Source organism: Glossina fuscipes, unplaced genomic scaffold (genome assembly GCF_014805625.2).
Source record: "Glossina fuscipes isolate IAEA_lab_2018 unplaced genomic scaffold, Yale_Gfus_2 2, whole genome shotgun sequence".
In the NCBI taxonomy this organism is placed as follows: domain Eukaryota; kingdom Metazoa; phylum Arthropoda; class Insecta; order Diptera; family Glossinidae; genus Glossina; species Glossina fuscipes.
The window spans coordinates 15,874,171-15,893,224 of record NW_023998416.1 but is presented as its reverse complement, the minus strand read 5'-3'; the positions used below and the strand labels follow the sequence as shown (position 1 = coordinate 15,893,224).

Below are 19,054 nucleotides of genomic sequence, written 5' to 3'. Positions count from 1 at the left end.
TGTTAATTTCGTTAAAGAATGAAAATGCAACGAATTTATGAAGTTAGCAAACTCTTTTGTATCATTGTTACTATTGTTCCTCAGATCAATGATTTTGGCAGTTGTATACATTCAGATGTTTAAAGCCTGAATTTTACTAGGTATAAATATTTTATATATGTTAATTTTTTTTTTTTTTTTTTTTTGGTTTTCTAAACCTAAAACTGACAAAATGTAAAATAAATGATATTAAGTTCGTGTTAAAAATCTTACGATCAATTCAAGCTATTGTTCATTAGGTAAAAAAATTTGTTTTCAAATTCTATGAGCTCGCGCTTTTCCATATCTCTTTAGCTTTAATCGAACACAATATAAGGCAATATTAGAAATATAGATTTAAACACGCAATAATTCATAAAAAAAACATTTAAAGTAGCCACACCGGAAAAATCTCAGAGTGCAGTAAGCAACAAAACAACAAAGAACAGTTGAAAATAGTTGATTTTTGATTTCCATGACGGGTGGTTGGTGTGTGCATTGCGCTAGACCGAAGTTCCAAATGCATGGATTAGTTGTTAATTGTAAAGGCAAATGATTAATAACGCACAAACTTGAAAAAGTCATATATGATGAACAAAGGATTGATTATAAAGCATAAATGAACTTAAATTAAAAATTTAATTTATTTAAGAAAATTCAATTACGTAAAATTACATAATATGAAAGAAACATAATATAGGCATATGCAAATATATTTGTGAGCAGTAATTAATAGCTTTAGATTTTTTGTGGGTAAAAAAAAAAAAAAAAAAAAAAAAAAAAAAAAAGAAGACCAAACATTTTGAAATTATTGGAATAAAATAAGAAAAACGTGCCAAAAAATCATTACACACCAAAAGCCAACGCACGCACCAAGAAGTTAAACTAGTCAGAGTATTGAAGAAATTTGCTCGTGAGACAAAGAGCAAACAGTGCAGTCGCAAACATATATATTCTTATCCGGTTGTATGCTGGCTCAGATTTTCATTGTACATTTGTTTACTTAAAAAAAAAGAAGAAAAAAATAAATAAATAAATATTGCTACTACAACAGACTTTTACGCAATGGCTTGGGAGCATTTGCGCCCGGGCAGTTCGCCCGTCGATTGGTGCGAGGGCAATTATCTAATATCATCGAATATAGCGGAGTTTGTGAATACAGTATGTATGAGATTTGACCGTATAGTATGGGCGTATGTGCGTTTGTCTTTTAACTACAATATACTCCTGTATGCTACTGTTTATGCAATTCAGTGAATGATATTTTGATTCGAACTGATAATCATTATTACATCCAGCACAAATCGTTTATTATATTAAGCAGTTGATTGTTGTTGTTATTATTATACTTAGTTTAGCCAGAGAAATAAATTCGAAGACTAAACTCTTAACATCCTAAAAGCATCTAAGGTTATCGGCTTTGTTGAAAACTCTACCGCATTTGAGATTCGAACCCACGACTATTGAGTTGTAAGTCGAGATCTCTTGTCTCGACTTGGCCACTCAAGGGGATATTAAGTTGTTTAAATGATTTGAACATCAGAGCATTCAAAAAAGGCAGAGCTTGAGTGAACACATAGTCCTTCATGTTGCCCGTGGAAGTCGCAAGACTATGTTCTCCTCTCGATAAAAACTTTTTTTTTTTAAAGAAAAATCGTAATTGCTTCTGCAATCGCATTTTAAGAGATGAAGAATCATATTTGCCATTATTCAGGGCACGCACTCCTCACTAACGTAAGAAGGTGCTTGCACCGGACAGAACCATCTGTTGTTATAATCTTTACATTGTCTTCTTTTTTGTCAAATTCACTCGACAGTTGCGTGATTAGTCATATTGTGAACCAGGATTATCTGTTGCCTGAAATTGTCTTCATTTTCGCCAAAGTGCAATAAGTTTGACCACTATTAGTAAAATTCTGATAATTTCACCTTAATCGCAAGTGTGCTTAAGTATTATAGCAGAAAATCGGAATCCGAGTTTTAGTGGTAGTATTTGCTATTTTCTCAGCAGCAATGCTGAGCCGTGCTGTTAGTATACCCCTTTCGCCCGAACACATTTACAGAGGTTAACTATAAAAGTTTTGCTTTAGATATGATAAGAGTAGGGTTTGAGTGGCACATCTTCTAATTTGATCAACGTGAATAACTGCAAACAAAAATGAATAAACGATCAAAAGAGGAGGAGGAGGATATTTTGGAGACCCATTCGGATATATATCACAACGATTTTTTCGAGCATATATGCTACGCACACACAATATATCTTGCGGTCAGCTTTTGGCCTAACAGCTTTTTTTCCTTCCACATGCAAAATATAATTACCCCATAAGACTTTTACGAATTTCAGTCATCACCCAACGTAACGCATACACTTGACTCATTTTTCCTGCTTTTTTAGTATCAGTAAGTAACAATATAGTAAAATTATTACTTATTTAGGAAATTCTTAACCTTTCAATAGTTCATCTTGAGTACTCTCAACATGAAGATAAGAACGAGTTAGATTCGTAGTATAAATGTACGAATCAACTGTATTTCTAATACCCTACACCAGTTGTTGTAGAGAGGGTGTGTCAATCTTGTGCGGTTGTATGTAACACCTAGAAGAACTTGAAAGAAGTCAGCCTTTTATTACATAGCTTGTCTGTCTGTCTGTCTGTCCGTCCACCCACCATCTGCCTGTCTTGCTTTAAACGTATAAGTCACAATTGTTCAGATTTTTCATGAAATTTGATAAACTGACGTATTTTGGAAGGAAGAACTCTATTGGAAAGGATGTTGATCGTACTACGTTTTCGGCTACTTCCCATATAAAGCCACATTTTGGAAAATCGTTATATGAAAAACCGTGTTAAACGAATGGCCTAAAGTATTTTATGGTTCGCCAGTGTTTTCCTTAAAGAGTATATAGAGAGAGTCCTTTCAAAAAAAAAAAAGCACGTTTTAGGTAAATCGATCAAAGGATCAGTCTTACTTATAACGTATAACGCGTGCAAAGATAAAAGTTGACACGTATATTCCTACAATGCCTGTAAAATGGAAACAATTGGCCATGTCCAACCATATTCCAAAAAGACATTCCTTTGTCAGAAAATCTTAGTTTTTTAATTTATTTTAAATTAATTTAGTTAATTTCGCCGTAAATTTGTTTTTATATGGAAATGTTTGTTTTTTTTTTTTTTTATTATTGAAATAAATGTTATTTGTTAATATGGAATAAAAATTTACGCTTTCAAAAAAGTTAACTGACGACGCTTGGTTTTTTTGTCGTAATAAGTTAATTGTGCAACATCGAAATTTTACTCTGTTTATGTTGAGTGAGTACATTCGCCATCGATAATAAAATGATTAAACAATTAAAAGTTTTTAAAGCGTTAAAAAACAACATCAGGCTTAAAGTGTATTCATTAACAAGAACAAAGAGCAGCCGGACGATGATTAGTCAAACATTTAACTTATACCGAATGGAGTCTTTTGTAATATTTTATATTTCTCAAATTTAATCTGAAAGAAGAAATTTCACTTATTTTTATTACGCATACAAACGTGTGCCAATTACTCGTGTGTGTACTTCATAAACAAAAAAGTTTAAAGACTAACAGTGAAATCAAATTCGTGTGTATACCCTACACCACTTGTGTTACAGCATATGTTAACGTTGTGTGGACGATTGTAACAGGCAGAAGAATCCGATATGGATGCATCTCTTATTATACCAGTTTGTCTGTCTGTCTGTCGGATATCAAATGATCGCGGTTTTCGAGACATTTTCATGCAATTTAATGCAGTGACGAATTTTGACGTGAAAATGCTTCGGATCGGACGACTTTTTCGGCGCCTTAAGTCGTTATAAATCAAAATGTTTTAATTTTTTGAATTTCGCAGGAAAAATCGTTTAGTAATAGTATTTCCACATTCTAACTTGATGTGAAAACTTCGGATCAAACGGGGCAATTTTTGAACCCCTTTGCCCTATAACCCTTTCTAATTTTCAATATTTCTTGATGAAAGTTCATTCATCATAATAATTTGACACGAAAAGTTAACCTTACCCACCTTGGATCACATATGTCCACTGTTTGGATCGCAACATGTAACAGTGTAACAGTGTCAATGAGAAATAAGCCTTTAAATGTCAAAAAGTTAAGATATTGTATAATGAAAATTTGTCCTTAGTAAATCAACCATAGAGAATTTGGTTCACATAGATCTACTTGATAGATCGCACCATAGTCTCTTGAAAGCAAACCCTTCTATAGCGACAAAGCCTAATTTGTGGCTTATTATGACGGAAGCAACAAGAAAATAATAAAATCTTTGACAAGTATATACAAAGTTTGCCACGTTGACGTTTGTGTATGGCCCAATATGAGGATTTCCATGGAAATTAGGCACTTTCATATAAATACAGTATAATTATTGATGTATTATTAATTAAGTGAAGTAGTGCAGGGTATCTATTATTGGTCTACTGCTGCCATACTTTAGCATTCTTGGTTAGCACAACTTCATACCAATGACTTACACACGTTTACTTGGAACGAAAGGTCAAGTTAGTGAAATAAAAATTTAAGGTGTTAAGAGCTTCCTCAAATAGTTGGCGGAAATGGTTTTAATTTATAGCCAGTGGACAACTGTGTCTAGTTTCAAGAGTTCAATTTCCGGCAAAAAAGTCAAATTTTTGCTAATAAATAGGGTAGAAATTAACTTATCCAGAAAAATTCTTCACGTTTCACTCGAAAACCTTGTTTTAAAGTTGAAAAATCATATTTCAAGAAAAGATTTGAAATGTGTTTTAGACAATATACCCTCGTAGTACACGGGTATACTAAATTTGTGCGGATGTATGCAACACCCAGAATAATTTGAGATATCAATTCAGAATTATTTCCTGAATCATTTTCTAAATTGATCTAAGCTACCCGTCCGTCTGTCCGTATTGTTATCTTGTGTTTAACCTACAATTTTTCGCAATTCTTAGGATATTTTAATGATATTTGGAACACTGATGTGTTTTAACGCAAGGGCGAGCTCTGATGGAAATAGCTCGGAACGGACAACTTTCTCGACCACGTCCCATACAACACTTTATTTTTAAAAGTCGTTAGTTGCTTAACTGTACTAAGCGCAGTGATGTAGAGAGTTTAATGGTAAGCCATGTCTTTCTATAGTGTTGTTGCTTATTTTTATAATGAACTTCTTGTTTTAACCCCAATCCCAATACCATAAAACGTTCCTTAGCTGTTCAAATATTCTCCCCCATTCCACTCGTTTCTCGAAGATTTTGTCCTAACAAGGGCCACTTTTGCTGCAGAGTACGTACTTTTGCACTTTACGCGGAACGAATCGCCAGAGGAAACGGTAAAAAAAAAATTTATATTTCTATGTATAGGCGAAATTATAATTAACATTAAGATCTTCCCCTACATATACTCTTCGCATGTCTTGGGAGAAGTAATAAAAGATTTCGAATCGCTAGCCTAGCCTCATACTTGAATTTGAAAAAATCATATTTCGAGAAAAACACGTTTCGATTCGATGATCATCTTGGTGAAGCATTTACTTTGAAATGGTTTAAGTGAAATGGTGTTAGCGAATTACAGAAGATTCTAAGCATCTATTAAACCAATAAAAAGGAAAATTTTCTTTAAAAAAATAATAGTAGCGTCCCCTTTAACAAATTAGCATGATGATGAACGTTTACATCTTTATGTTAGCTTTCTATTATCACCTTTTATACGGTGGTTATATATCTCGATTTGCGAAAAGAATGAGATTTTCACATGTGTTTGAGCAGAATTTGAACAATTTACTACTAAATGTGTGGTAAAAAGCTCATATAAAGTGGAATCGAATCGAATTATTGCGTATTCGAAAATATACATTTATTCATTATGGAGTAAGGAGCAATTTACTCTAGAAATACGCTACGATAGAAAAAAGTTAAGCCAAGATTTTTTGTCTCTTTTTATTTCAAAGTAATTCCTTATGCCATTATTTGCAGCGGAGCGTCAAGTAGGTCTATTTTCTGCATATCACCGCATATAAGAATTCTCAGGAAATGTAGACCCTTTTATGCCAAAAGGACCTAATTGTTAATATTTTGTGATGAAAATTTGTTCATGATAGTAATTTGACATAAAAATTGAGTGGACCAAATCTGAGCCAAATAGGTCTATTTCTTGCATTCACCCTTTACAAGGTTTGTCACGTGAATAGTAAGCCCGCCAGAAAGATATTAAATTTTTAATATTTTTAAATATTGTTTGGCATTTGGATCATATAGGTCTATTTGTTAGACCTTAGAGAGTCTAATTTCCAGTTTTTTGTGACAAAAATTGAAAAATAAAAAAATTTTTATGCTAAGTCTGCTAAATTTTGATCACGTCTTACTAGGCTTCCGGCATCCTCCAATATGTGGGCTTTCATGAAATATATGCCTTTGCATGAAAATAACGTGCAATTTCCGGTATATTATTACCAAGAGGAGTGAATAATTGTACTAGGCAAAGCGGTCTTGTCTAACAACAACAATCTCCTTACTTGTTTGTTTTCTAATACGATCAATCAATCATTCAGAGAATGCCACTAATATGAGGATGGTCGGAAAAAAATGAGGAAAAAGAGAGCATCGTGCATTTGTCTTAGATAAATGAAAGCAATCGAGCCCGTTAGCTCGCGCGCAATTAGGATGGCTGCTTCCAAATTTGTTGCGCCAACTAAAGGCTTGTCTTATCCATTCAGGCCTTCATTTCAACGGTATTTGGGTCTATGGTAGTTTTATAACTTTTAGATGTGTTTTCTCCCACATCAGTATAGCTGCTAATCATGGCCACTTTGTATAAGTTTGAGTATCTACCTGTCATGCTTTAGATACTTTAATTATGTCTTGTTTGACAGATGGCGCTAATTGTACTAAATTTCATATTGTTACGGAAAAGAATGTCGTATTTATTATGCTATGAGCATAATAGTAAAAGTGCATACCTCAAGTTCTATTAAAAATTTCAAATACATTTTTTTATGCTTTACGAGCAATAATATAAAAATATCGTGTCATAGTAGCCGTTCTAAATCGCAGCAATTAATTAATTTCGCACTTGTTAAAAATCGTGCCACACAATGTCGCTTTAGTAAACGAAAAACATGCACGTTTCTCCTACGAATTAATGGCAATACGTAGTACATTCATCATCCGATTCATTTATCATCATTCAAGAAGAATGTTCGCTATGAATATCATAATTGGCCTTTAATCCTATCAAAATTTTCCTCGAATATTGCCGCATAACTTGCATGGATGCAAGAGCACCTTCTCATCTGCGATTGATTCGCACAGGTATAAACTGGAAGATTGCGTTCTAACTTTTCATTAAGATAAAATTTAATTTAATTTTTGAAACGAAATTTTTCAAACGAAATTAGTTCCTTTTAGGTAACGAAACTAACAGAACACAATTTCATATTTTGATAAACATAAGGAAAGACCAATCAAATTCCCTTTTCCGTTTTCACATAAATCTTTATGATGGGTACATGAATTTTAAGGTATTTAAAATTCGTCTCAAGTTATATGAAATTTTTGTGATTGTTACAATTGTGTGGCTGCATCTATTTTTGATCTCTTTGCGAGCTATTGCATGAAACTGCAATAATTGGCACACACTGCACATACATTTTTTACAAGGGGAAAAACTATTGAATTGTAGGTAAACGACATAACCGTGTAAAATGTCGTGGAATAATTTCCTTTCGCTTTGAAATGCAAACACGGGCTGTAAAGTACCATGATATGTCGATAATTTCGACATTTATTATATGTTAGTGATAAGATTATTCATTGAAAAAAGCCTTCAATTTATTATTATTATTTTTTTTTTTTTCAATAATAAATGGAATTAATATTGTCGGGGGACTTTGGTCTATATAAACTATGTAAGGTGTACTCATTTCCTAAATATATACATTTTCGACGTAATTTTGTTAAATGTTTTATTTATTACATCTGACTTTTTTTCCTACTTATCTAGCAGCATAAAAATTACCTTTGAAAGGAAAATTATAATCGGTGATGACCGAATCTTTATACCCATCACCGTTATCTTAAAAGAAGGAAAAAAAAAGTAAAAGAACTTAATTTTCATGTTCTATAATAGAGAGGGGGCGCGTGCCGGTTTTTTCTAATTTCTAAATAGAAATTTTTATCGTAGGGTAGGCGTGTCCTTGAAAAGGTTTAAGTCATTTCCAAATTCTTTTGCAAATTTGTTGCGTAGACAGACAGATTAACAGACGTATAGACAGACATGCTTAGGTACTTTACAAATTTGAAACGGGCCAAGAATTTTTATACTTTATGGAGGCTTTTAAGCTCGTTGCTGAGTCTTTTTCAATTTTTCATTCCCTTCCCAGTTTGTTTATTAGAAAAACACAAGAAATTTGAACTTTTTGTGGCATCAATAGCACCTCCACTTCGTCCTTGGTAAATTTTTCCAATTATGTACAGGTGCTACGCCATCGCCCATTGAAAATGCGTTCAAAGTTTGTACATTTATCAGAAAAGAGAAGTGTTCCCAGTTTACGTAACGCTGCGGGTATGTCCTTCGATCGATTTGGCCCATTTTCAATAAAATGCTGCATGCTTGAACTTCCAATGTTTCTGCCAAATTTGAAGTCGACAGTTTCATTTTTGCAGCCAAGAGAATGTTTGCACCGGACATTGCACACACGGACAAACGGACGTGCCTAAATCGATTTAGAATTTGATGCTGATCAAGATGCCGATATATATACTTTATGGTGACCCTGATGCTTTCTCCTTGGCGTTGTAAACGTTTTGATCAAATGGATATACCTCTTATCCTTCATTGATTTTTCGGCATAGTCATAAGAATGGAGACAATACATAATCGATTTTTTTTTCCTTAATATGACCAAACACTCAAGAGATTTCCCTTATTCGTTTAAGAGGGTAACGACTCAAAACAAGCGACGAAAGGGGGAGACATGCGACGATTTCATTATGTTTTAGGTTCAACAATCAAATCTACAAAAGAGACGGTAGAAAATATGTGTTAGTAAATTTGTCTACATTCCTAGTGAAAAAAACATTTGTTATTTATCGGCCTAACACTCTCAGAAACTCCTACAATGCGGATATACGTCTATCTTATGTAAGTGATAGATCGATCTTTTATTATATTCATCGATTCAGAAAATGATTCTAAGCTTTTCTTTTTATCTGTCGGTCTGTTATTTGCCCACGTATTTATGCTTTTACCTTGAAGGTCGAAAGTTTTGAATTTAATTATGCAAATCGATAGAGAAAATGATTCTATCTGTCTGTCCGTCTCACGTCTGCCTATGTATTTTTGTGTTCAACGTTCAGGTTACAAATTTTTTAGACATTCTCATGAAATTTGGTACGCCAACATTATATTTTAGTTCCCAGAAAGAACGCTAGCGAAAATGGTTCGGATCGGACCAATTCTTCAATCATTTCTCACATAAAACTTTCATTTGAAAAGTTATTATATGAATAATTGTATAAAGTGAAGTGGTTTAGAGTATTTAATGGTGCGCCGTAGACTACTACTACTACTACTACTACTATTACTACTACTACTACTATAGTGTTTTTACTTCTTTTCCCCCTAAAGTATGCAAATATTTACGACATTTATGATAGATTAAATGATAGATTGCTTGATTTTGATTAAACGTTCGAAATAATTGCATTAATATATTTTTAATAGTTATAATATTTGCCATAATCGATGAAAATTTTTTCCTTTTCTTTCATTCGCAGATAAGCAATTTTTTATTTATTTTATTACCGCCAATATTAATGTGTCTATTCAAAGACTATGGTCGTTTCGTAACACCCGGCATACATTTAGTATGGACTTTATTGATTATAGTGGGCCTCAGCTCCATGTACTTTCATGCAACCTTAAGTCTGTTGGGGCAATTGCTTGATGAGCTCGCGATTCTATGGGTCTTTATGGCTGCTTATTCGCTATTTTGCCCTAAACGTTATTATCCTAAGTTTTGTAATAAAAACAGGTAAATAATTTCATTTTACGCTCGTTCTCATATATACTATTATAGAATGAATGCATAAATTCACAGCCAATTAATAACAATTGATATCGATCGTTTCATGATAGGCAAACAACACTTAACAGTCACTTACATCCAATACAAATTACTTATGGCAAAACTCACGCACTTTACAATTATCTACGTATGTTTAAGATATGTACGTATGTATATAAAAAATAATTTATTTAGATTAATGCTAATATAATTGTTTTTTAATGGCGACATTATCTACCTGTTATTACTATCACTAACTTTTGGTTATAAAATGTATTAGTTTTCTAATAGAATTAAATTTTTTTTTTTTTTTTTTTTGTTTTTTATTTTAGGCGGGTATTTAGTATTTTAATGTTTATTTCTGCTGTAACGGCAACAGGACTTTCTCTCTGGAAACCTATCGTCAATGCTTTTGTCTTGATGGCTATGGGCGTGCCAACCATGTATATGTTATATAAGGAATTAAAAAGGTAACTGAAAACATTATAGTAACATATTTTTTACCAAACATTTTCCTCATTTTAAAGACAACGAAAATATGCAAAATTTCTATGCCGACGAAGAGCAAATATTCTCACGAACTGATCCAAAAAGACAAGAAAAATGTGCACGTAAGGACGTTATCATCGTCACTTCATTCTAAAATTTTTGAAAAGAAAAAGATAATACATTGCCCAGAATTTATTTTGTCACCTTTAAATTCGAACGCATCTTAGCAAAGCGTTTTTGCCAGCATACAATGAATTTATCTTTGGCGGACTGAGATATTGTCCTTAGCTTCCTTGTCGAATTTCCTCTTTGATTATAGGAAATAAAAATGGTATCTAACTTCGGAAACTGGAAAAAATCAGACGGAGCTATAACAGGTGAGTACGGTGTTTGTTGGATCAAATTGGTTGAGTGACGAGTAAAATAGACCTCTTTCGGAAGCAATCAGACGACAAGTGAACATCAAAGTATATATATGAGAACTTAAAATATACTTTAACTGTTGAAGCAACTCTGTAACGATTTCCGGGAAACAACTTCATGACTTTGTTGAATCCTAACCGTTACAGGTCAACTGGAAAGACGCAGATCATCTAACGCCTCCTGTTAAATTTTTAACGTCAATGTTTCGTTTAAAATAAAAATTTTTTGCTCAACTAATCTTCCCATAATAAAAAAAAAATCGCAAAGCTAATGAGAAATTACCAACCAATACCTACTTCTCAATCCATTTGTATACAAATTCGAAACAACTAAGAAAATAAAAATTCCATACAACTGAGAATGTTTGAATACGTTTGTTTACATGTATTGTGCGACTTTTGAGAATAAGCGTATATATACAATTATCAAGAATTTTGCATGTATATGGAATGCGGATACGCGGCAATATCGTTTACAAGCCTTTATGGTGAAAAAGTGCAAATACTGTTTGCATTGCGTACACAAACACAGTACTATTCTCAATTGAGAATATGTCTGTATCTACACTGCGATCACAACAACGTTATTACATTACCTGTACTGTGGGATGTAATCAATTTTTGCGGATAGAAAAGGACTCTAATTGATTAAGGACAATTGATTCAACATCATTTTCTGAACTGTTTTAAGCTTGGCTTTATGTTGTCTGTTCCGCTGTGTTCAAATTTACAGATCAGCCTTTCCTCTTATGACGGCCGAGTTTGAAAAAAACATTTATTTATTTACTACCCATATATTGGCACACGATTAGACCTATGCACTTGCAAATGTTATGAATAGCAAGCGCTTGGCATGCTGGAGATAATAAAAATAAAAGACATTTTTGTAATGCATTCTTGCCGCAAATATTGTGGGATATATATAAAAATACACATTGTTAGAAATTCATTCGATTTAAGTGCAATTTTTTCATGATATCGCCAAAAAATATATGTGAAACGAAACCGTATGACTTTAAATTTGAGACTGAAAAGCAGTGACTAATTAATCAAAGATTTATTTTTTTCTTTTCTTCTTTTTAGAGTACGAGATCAGCGAGTCTATCGCCTAGGATTAAGATCAACTGCTGTATGGTTAATAGCAGTATTTTGCTGGATTAACGATCGAATGTTTTGCGATGTCTGGTCAGCGATTAGTTTTCCATATTTACATGGATTTTGGCATGTGTTCATTTTTATTGCATCGTATACGGTGCTAGTAGTTTACGCTTATTTCTACGTAGAGAATGAATTGCCTCAGCGTCAGCCGCTATTGAAATATTGGCCAGTTGATGAATTTGAGTTTGGCATACCTTTTATAAGTATACAAAATCCGGGAGCACATTACAAAAGTGATATTTAAGAAGTGAGAAATTTTTTACTTTAAAAAATGTCCTTCAAGTGATAAGTTAACGAAATTAATATTTCAGGAGTTAGAATTTAAAAGAAAATAGTAGTCAACATACTTAGGGACCTCTTGATATATATTTTAAGTTGAAAGACATACTTTATTGTTATTTAGTCAAAAATGCAAATTTATATTTAGTAATTTTCATTATTATATCAAATATTTAAATATAATAGTTGATAATTAAAAGTTTATTAAAAATCTATTATAAATATATAGTTGAGATAAAACATAGTTAGCTATTTAATGAACGATGCACAAACGTAACGTTATATCAAAATGAAACTCAATATCAAATATTGTTGTGATTGAAAAACGTTATATTAGAAATTTTAATTGAATAAAAAAAAAAAAATTATAAGCTTAATTAGTATATAATGTCTACAAAAGAATATTTACGTACAACATGTACACGCGTATATACTTTTATGGCGTAAATTGTAGACTTATTTTTCAGGAAAGCATACAATACAAATAACTAGAAAATTTTTCCTTCTATATTCTAGCATTTATATTCTTGCATGCCTACGTTTGTACGTATGTCAATCAAAACTGTTGCTCAATTCCTTTTCATAAATTCAAACAAACGTGAGCTTTATTATATCTATCTTACTAAATACAAAAATTCAATTTTATCCTGAGAGAAAAAAAGAAAAAAATCAAACTATTGTCAATTTTAAATCCAAAGAATAAAATCAAAGCCAAAAAATATGCAAGAAACATCGAATGGAAGCTTTGTGTATTATTTGTATATGTGTTTTTATTAATCAAAATTTATAAACTATTTTACATAGTAATTCTCGTCGCCGCTGTTGCCTTTGGTTGGTTGTCTCTTATCGATTTATTGTATGCCGTCTTTAATCAGAATCTGACGATATATTTGTGCAGCTAGTTTTAGATGAACGTTTATTTTGCAAATATTGATTATTGTTATACGGATACGGTCCACGATAGGTAACAGAGTTCTTATCAGTTTCGTACACTTTCACCTCATATAGAAGTTCTGCGTATTTCAATTTATCACGTATATTATCCCAAATGAAAATTGTTAGATTTTCAGTGGTGCTAGGCTTTAAATAAAATTAGAAGAATAAAAAAAATAACATTTATATCAAAGGTTTCCCTTTTTTAAGTTCTCAATAAAATGTAAGTTATTGTCAATAAACGCATTTTTCGGATTATAAGACGCACCTATTTACATAAAATAATGGACTCAAATTTTGATTGCTTCTTATGGTTCGAAGGTAACATTAAAATCTTTTTTCATAACATTCGAGGTGCGAACTGAATATTGCTACTACGAGTTATGTTATTAATAAATAAAAATTTTGATCCGAAGGTAACATTAAAATACGTTTTTCTAAAAATCGCCTTATAAATTTGAAGAGCATCTTATCGTCCAGTGCAGTGCGTCTTATAGAATTATCAAGAGAAGTCAGACAGACTTGATTAAATCAAGAATAATATCAATGCATTATAAAGTCAGCTTACCTGAATATGAGAAAACCCAATTGACTTTCTTTTCCGTAAAGTGAGTATAAAGATCTATATTATTATTTAGCTTACCAAGTCCTTGAAATAATCCACATCCTTATCGAGGTTTTTATGATCGAGTTGCTTAAATATAACCGCATCCATTGCCAATTTTATATCAGTTATATTCATAACCATACCGGTACGCTTTTCTATGGGACCGCGAACAGTTACCTCAACTGAAAAAGATGAGAAAATTAAATATAAAATATCAAGTGAAAATATGATGGTGAGCCACGTCAGACTATCAAATACCCCACACCACGTCGTTTAATACTGTTATTCATATAACGAGTTTTTTACACAAAGCGTTATATGGGAAGTTGTTGAAAAAATGGTCCGATCTGAACCATTTTCAATACCGTTCTTATAGGGGACAAGAAAACGTTTGTTGTACCAGATTTCATCGAGATATCTCAAAAATTCCGACCTGTAGGTTAAATGCAAAATTATGTTGTTGGCTGTCAGACGGACAGACAGACAGACAGCATCGCTTTCTGTATCGATCTGTAGAATGAAATTCAAAAGTTCCGACCTGTAAATTAAATACAAAAATGCATGGCGAGCGATGAGACGGACAGACAGAAAGGCAAGCTTAGAATCCCTTTCTTTATCGATCGGTATAATAAAAGCTGAATGTTGTTCATACAAACTTTATATTCTATATAACACCTATATTATACATAAAACCCGTACTATATAACACAACAAAACTGATACACTATACTATACAATATGTATAACAAAAATTATATCACAAATGGTGCAGGGAATAATAAGGCAGAAAACTATATCCGCAGTCGACTTCGTTGCTGACTATTAACTAGTGAGAGGTATTAGCAATAAACGTAAGTAAAACATTTCTAGAGATGAGTTCGAGTTTGAAGAGTTGATCCCAGTGGAATAAGGTACCTTAATAGAGTATACGCCAAGTAAAGGCATGCATATACCTTAAAGGGGAAAACATTGATAACACTAAAAACATTGAGTAAAAAGCAATGAAATCTGAAGTGAAAATTAAAGAATGCGTTCATGAATATCATGCAGCTGACCTAATTAATAAAACCTATTATGCTAAGAATTTAAATCGTGCATTACAATTAAAAATTCAAGGAAATTCATTTATGTTCCACATAGAAAATCCAAATGCAATTACGTAGAAACAATGAAAGGCGACAACAATATAGAAGATGCATAAAAGCTTAACTTTACATTTTTAGTGACCAAGTACGAGGGTGATACCGTGAATGCATTATAGACAGTCTTTTGATGTTTTTCGTTAATATGGTAATATCACGAACAACGAAACGAGGTAAGAATGCTTACCGAGCCGGAACTGCAAGGAGTCACTAACTCATTCTAAACATTACTCAGTTTTCTTTGCGTGTTTTGCGCAAGTCTGTCCATTAAAAACCTTAAAGAAGACTTTCTGTTTATTACAACATTGTTTCTTTTTAAAAATTGAAGATGCAAACCTGAATTAGTTGATAAATTTATTTAAAGTTTTCTCAACTATCGGTATCGTCCTAGAGATGGCATTAACATTTAGTTACTTGTATCTTATATTATATCGCCATCACATCTATTAATAGTCTCGTTTCAGTCTTACAAACTATTTGGGGCATCTGTGTATACATAACCTACTTTCAACGATCAGCTTTTAAAGTTGATAACGGTCTGAAGATTAAGAATGAAGAATTCCACCGGTCAAAACTTCACTCAGAGATAATATTGATTTGCTGTATGCGTAACGAATGTGCATTCCGTTGAGAAAATCATCATGAACATTAGCTACAGTTAGACATTTTCTAACCTGTAGCTGCCTGATAAGAAAGAAGTGCATTGACTTTCAAACCCAAAGGCGAATCATATTTTTTTTTTCAATAATCAACAGATAATTCTGAGATTCACTTCGCATTAATGGGTTTTATTTAGTAAAACTTGCCCTCAATTCCTAATTTACAGGCATAAAAAAAATTTAAACGAATTTTGACGATGTGAAAGATTTCGGGTCTACTCGAAAAACATGAAATGAAGTGTACACCATATTCTACTTGAAATAACCGTTGCGGTTTTTCATGTGATAATCACTTTGATGTATTTTAAATAGACCATAAAACTTATAAAGTACACACGCTTTTTTAACAAAAACAAAAAAAGCAAATGAGAACATTGTAGTCGGACGAGGTATCCGTTAAATACTCTGCACCACATTAATATTATTATTATATATTAATTTTCATCACCACATATTAAAACTTTGACTTTTCTTCTCCTCAAATCTTTGAAGAATTTTCATCAAAATTCTTAGTAGGTTAGGATGCAAAAAATAGCTATAGTTAATTTTTTCATGTTAAATTACTATTATGATATAATTTTTATGATGAAGCATAGGAAATTGCGCCTGTTTGTCGTATGAGCTTCAGCTTTTGTTATATGAGAGGGGGTTCAAAAGTTGCCACAGCCAGTCCAAAGTTAGATATGGCGTTATATGGGGACTGGTCGAAAAAGTGGACCGACCCGAACCATTTTCAATAGAGTTCATTCTTGGATTAAATTTTACTGAAATATTTCAGAAATTGCAACCTGTAGCTTGAACACTAATTTACATCAACAAATATGAAGCGCACAGGCGGACAGACAAGCTTAGATCAATTCGGATTATAATTCTGAAGGTATAATAAAAAGTAATCGGTATAATAAAAAGTGAGTCTACTTTAAGCCCTTCTACGTGCTACGTACGCCCGCACTAACTTAATATACTCTCTACCACAGTTAGGTGTTCAGTATAAAAACAACAGAACACAAGCCCAACATGTATTGTATTATATTCATACAGGGTCATAAAATAATATAACAACAACGGAAGCATTTGCTTAGCCAATTGTTAGCTAAAGGAAGTTTCAACTACCTGTATAATTATACTTAATAATATATAAAATTAATTACCTGTGTAATTATGTCCATGCCCATTCGGATTGTTACATTTACCATAAATTTGAGCATTTTCTTCATCACTTAAATGTTTGCTAACAAACATTTTCGCAAATTGACACCAAATCAGAAATTAAGCAAATGCAATAGAAAATGAGATGAGTAATAAAAATGAAACAAAAATATTTACTAAACGAAAGTGAAAGGAGAAATTAAGAGAGAAAGTACCTATGTAAACGATGACTCGCACTAAAGCACTCTTTACGCGTTAATAAAGCAACAGGTTGCTGAGACATTATTCTAAAATCCGTATTTAATTTAGTCAGATTCGCAAACTAAATGCGTTAAATGCGTGTGCTCACAGTAAAAACACGGCTTTGAAACTGACTGAGCTGACTAAACTGACTGACTGAGGTTCGATATGGTTGTAGAATCTATAGCGGTTTGCTCATGAACTCACCACCATAATGAGAGTTTAATACATTTATTATCTAGTTTGTCATCAGGAAAACTATGAGTGGAGGAATTTGGAGTCTTTGTTCCCTTCTATTTTTTGTTGGTTTGTAATTTCGACAATAAATTATTGAGAAGCCCAAGTCTCAAGTTCAAGTCTCTCTCAAGAGTTTTCAATAAAGCCGATCGCCTTACATGCTCGTGCTTTAACAGTTTAATCTTAGAATTTATCTTCCGGCTAAATTAATAATAATAATAATAATCTTAAGGGAAACAAAATTAAGTACATCTCTTTATCTAAAATAATTGCAAATTTATTTTTATTTAGTCAAGCTGTTCGAAGCGAAATGATGGGTATTTCAATTCTACTTTTACCCGAAAATGTATGAAAATGTCTCACTTTTGCTTTGCATGTACTCAGGAAGAGAATGCATCGCATGTTAGAGTTCTATAAAAACATACATATATGTAAATTTTTGAATTCCTTAACGAAAACCAAGAACATCAAATGACTTTGCTAGTCAGAAATACTTCCTGCCAACAAGGAAACTAATGTCCAAAACTGATAGAGAAGACTTAAACTTTGAATAAGTTTTATTTTTTCTACCAATCTTTACGAGTTATATTCAGAAATAGACTTGTGTGTACATTGTCGCCCAGTCTTCGCTCGCTAAGTCAAAAAATTGACATGCGAGCCCAAAAAAACGGGAAAAATTTCAAAACATTATATAGAGCCACTTGAATACTCCCACCAATACGGTGGGAGTATTGTTTGAAATATTTAAGAGGACTTCTCTTATTTTTGCGTCAAAAGTCTTGTTTGCTAAACGTTTTCTACATATTCTTTAGCGATAACATTTTATTACAATCGCAATATTATTTAATTCTCCCCCGCACTTCAATTGTTTTCTTTAATATCTTTCATGGCTGAGAGTTTAATTTCACTTATGTTCAAATTTGCTCTGCTCTCTCCAAATCTCTCTGTACAGGTATATGTCAAAACATGATTCTGCTATTGTTATGTTAACAAAGTTAAAATTGCTTAATTTTAAATCTCTTTGCTTCTCTCTCTCTCTCTCTCTCTCTGCCTCTCGCTACATCTTAATATTCACATATAAGAAAAATTAAAATTTATAATTTAGGTTTAGCGATGTGAAACATAATAACTTTAACATGTAAGCCATTAGGTAAAAACTTTTTATCTTACTTTTAATGTTCATCCAACTAAATTCTTTCTCACGCCATAACGTAAACAATAATAATAATAATAGAAACAACAGGTGATAACAATGAAGCAAATAAACAAGTTCCATATATTACTTTTAGGACAATTTGATAGAATTTTATGACTCTCTTGTATTTGCCAATAAATAAATAACTTTACGTACTTTGCAACTCTGCATGCTCTGAGAAATGGAAAATTTCGCCCTTCCGACATTCGCTTGATAAATAATTACATGTGCAAATATAATTCAATTCATTCCATCCAAAATCAACCATATTTTGTTTTGGTGTATGCAATACGTTTTTTAAGTATGCACACTCTCTCTTTGTCACGTTACTTACTGCTTCGTTCGTCTTTATTATGATACCCTGTGATTATCGTAGTAAGCTCGCAACTCGATAAAAATAATTACATGTGCGATTTTCATTGTTCGATTTT

General features: G+C 32.3%; 2 protein-coding genes across 3 annotated transcripts; one reads left to right on the top strand and one right to left on the bottom strand.

Moving 5' to 3' along the window:
• The first annotated feature begins 485 nt into the window (after positions 1 to 485).
• On the top strand, positions 486 to 12,616 carry LOC119633424 (alkaline ceramidase). Of its 2 annotated transcripts, none has more exons than XM_038026972.1 (4): positions 486 to 1,179; positions 9,824 to 10,080; positions 10,446 to 10,583; positions 12,108 to 12,616. In XM_038026972.1, exons 1-4 carry the CDS (start codon positions 1,084 to 1,086, stop codon positions 12,424 to 12,426), a joined length of 810 nt encoding a protein of 269 aa, XP_037882900.1. In that variant the 5' UTR covers positions 486 to 1,083; the 3' UTR covers positions 12,427 to 12,616. The 2 variants fall into 2 exon arrangements, with proteins under 2 accessions (XP_037882900.1, XP_037882901.1); XM_038026973.1 differs by lacking the exon at positions 486 to 1,179 and adding an exon at positions 8,285 to 9,188.
• A 10-nt stretch (positions 12,617 to 12,626) lies between these two features.
• LOC119633425 (6-pyruvoyl tetrahydrobiopterin synthase) lies at positions 12,627 to 17,336 on the bottom strand. The gene is made up of 4 exons (XM_038026974.1): positions 17,167 to 17,336; positions 16,954 to 17,033; positions 14,038 to 14,183; positions 12,627 to 13,541 (listed from the first exon to the last, which is right to left on the bottom strand). Exons 1-4 carry the CDS (start codon positions 17,232 to 17,234, stop codon positions 13,329 to 13,331), a joined length of 507 nt encoding a protein of 168 aa, XP_037882902.1. The 5' UTR covers positions 17,235 to 17,336; the 3' UTR covers positions 12,627 to 13,328.
• Between the last annotated feature and the right edge of the window lie 1,718 nt (positions 17,337 to 19,054).

Coding starts and splice junctions, on each gene's coding strand:
- LOC119633424 (XM_038026972.1), top strand. CDS start 1,084: ATGGCTTGGGAGCATTTGCGCCCGGGCAGTTCGCCCGTCGATTGGTGC. Junction 1,180..9,823: donor TAGCGGAGTTTGTGAATACA/GTATGTATGAGA, acceptor TTTCATTCGCAG/ATAAGCAATTTTTTATTTAT. Junction 10,584..12,107: donor TTATATAAGGAATTAAAAAG/GTAACTGAAAAC, acceptor TCTTCTTTTTAG/AGTACGAGATCAGCGAGTCT.
- LOC119633425 (XM_038026974.1), bottom strand. CDS start 17,234: ATGTCTCAGCAACCTGTTGCTTTATTAACGCGTAAAGAGTGCTTTAGT. Junction 14,184..16,953: donor GCATGGACATAATTACACAG/GTAATTAATTTT, acceptor CATCTTTTTCAG/TTGAGGTAACTGTTCGCGGT. Junction 13,542..14,037: donor TGGATTATTTCAAGGACTTG/GTAAGCTAAATA, acceptor TTTTATTTAAAG/CCTAGCACCACTGAAAATCT.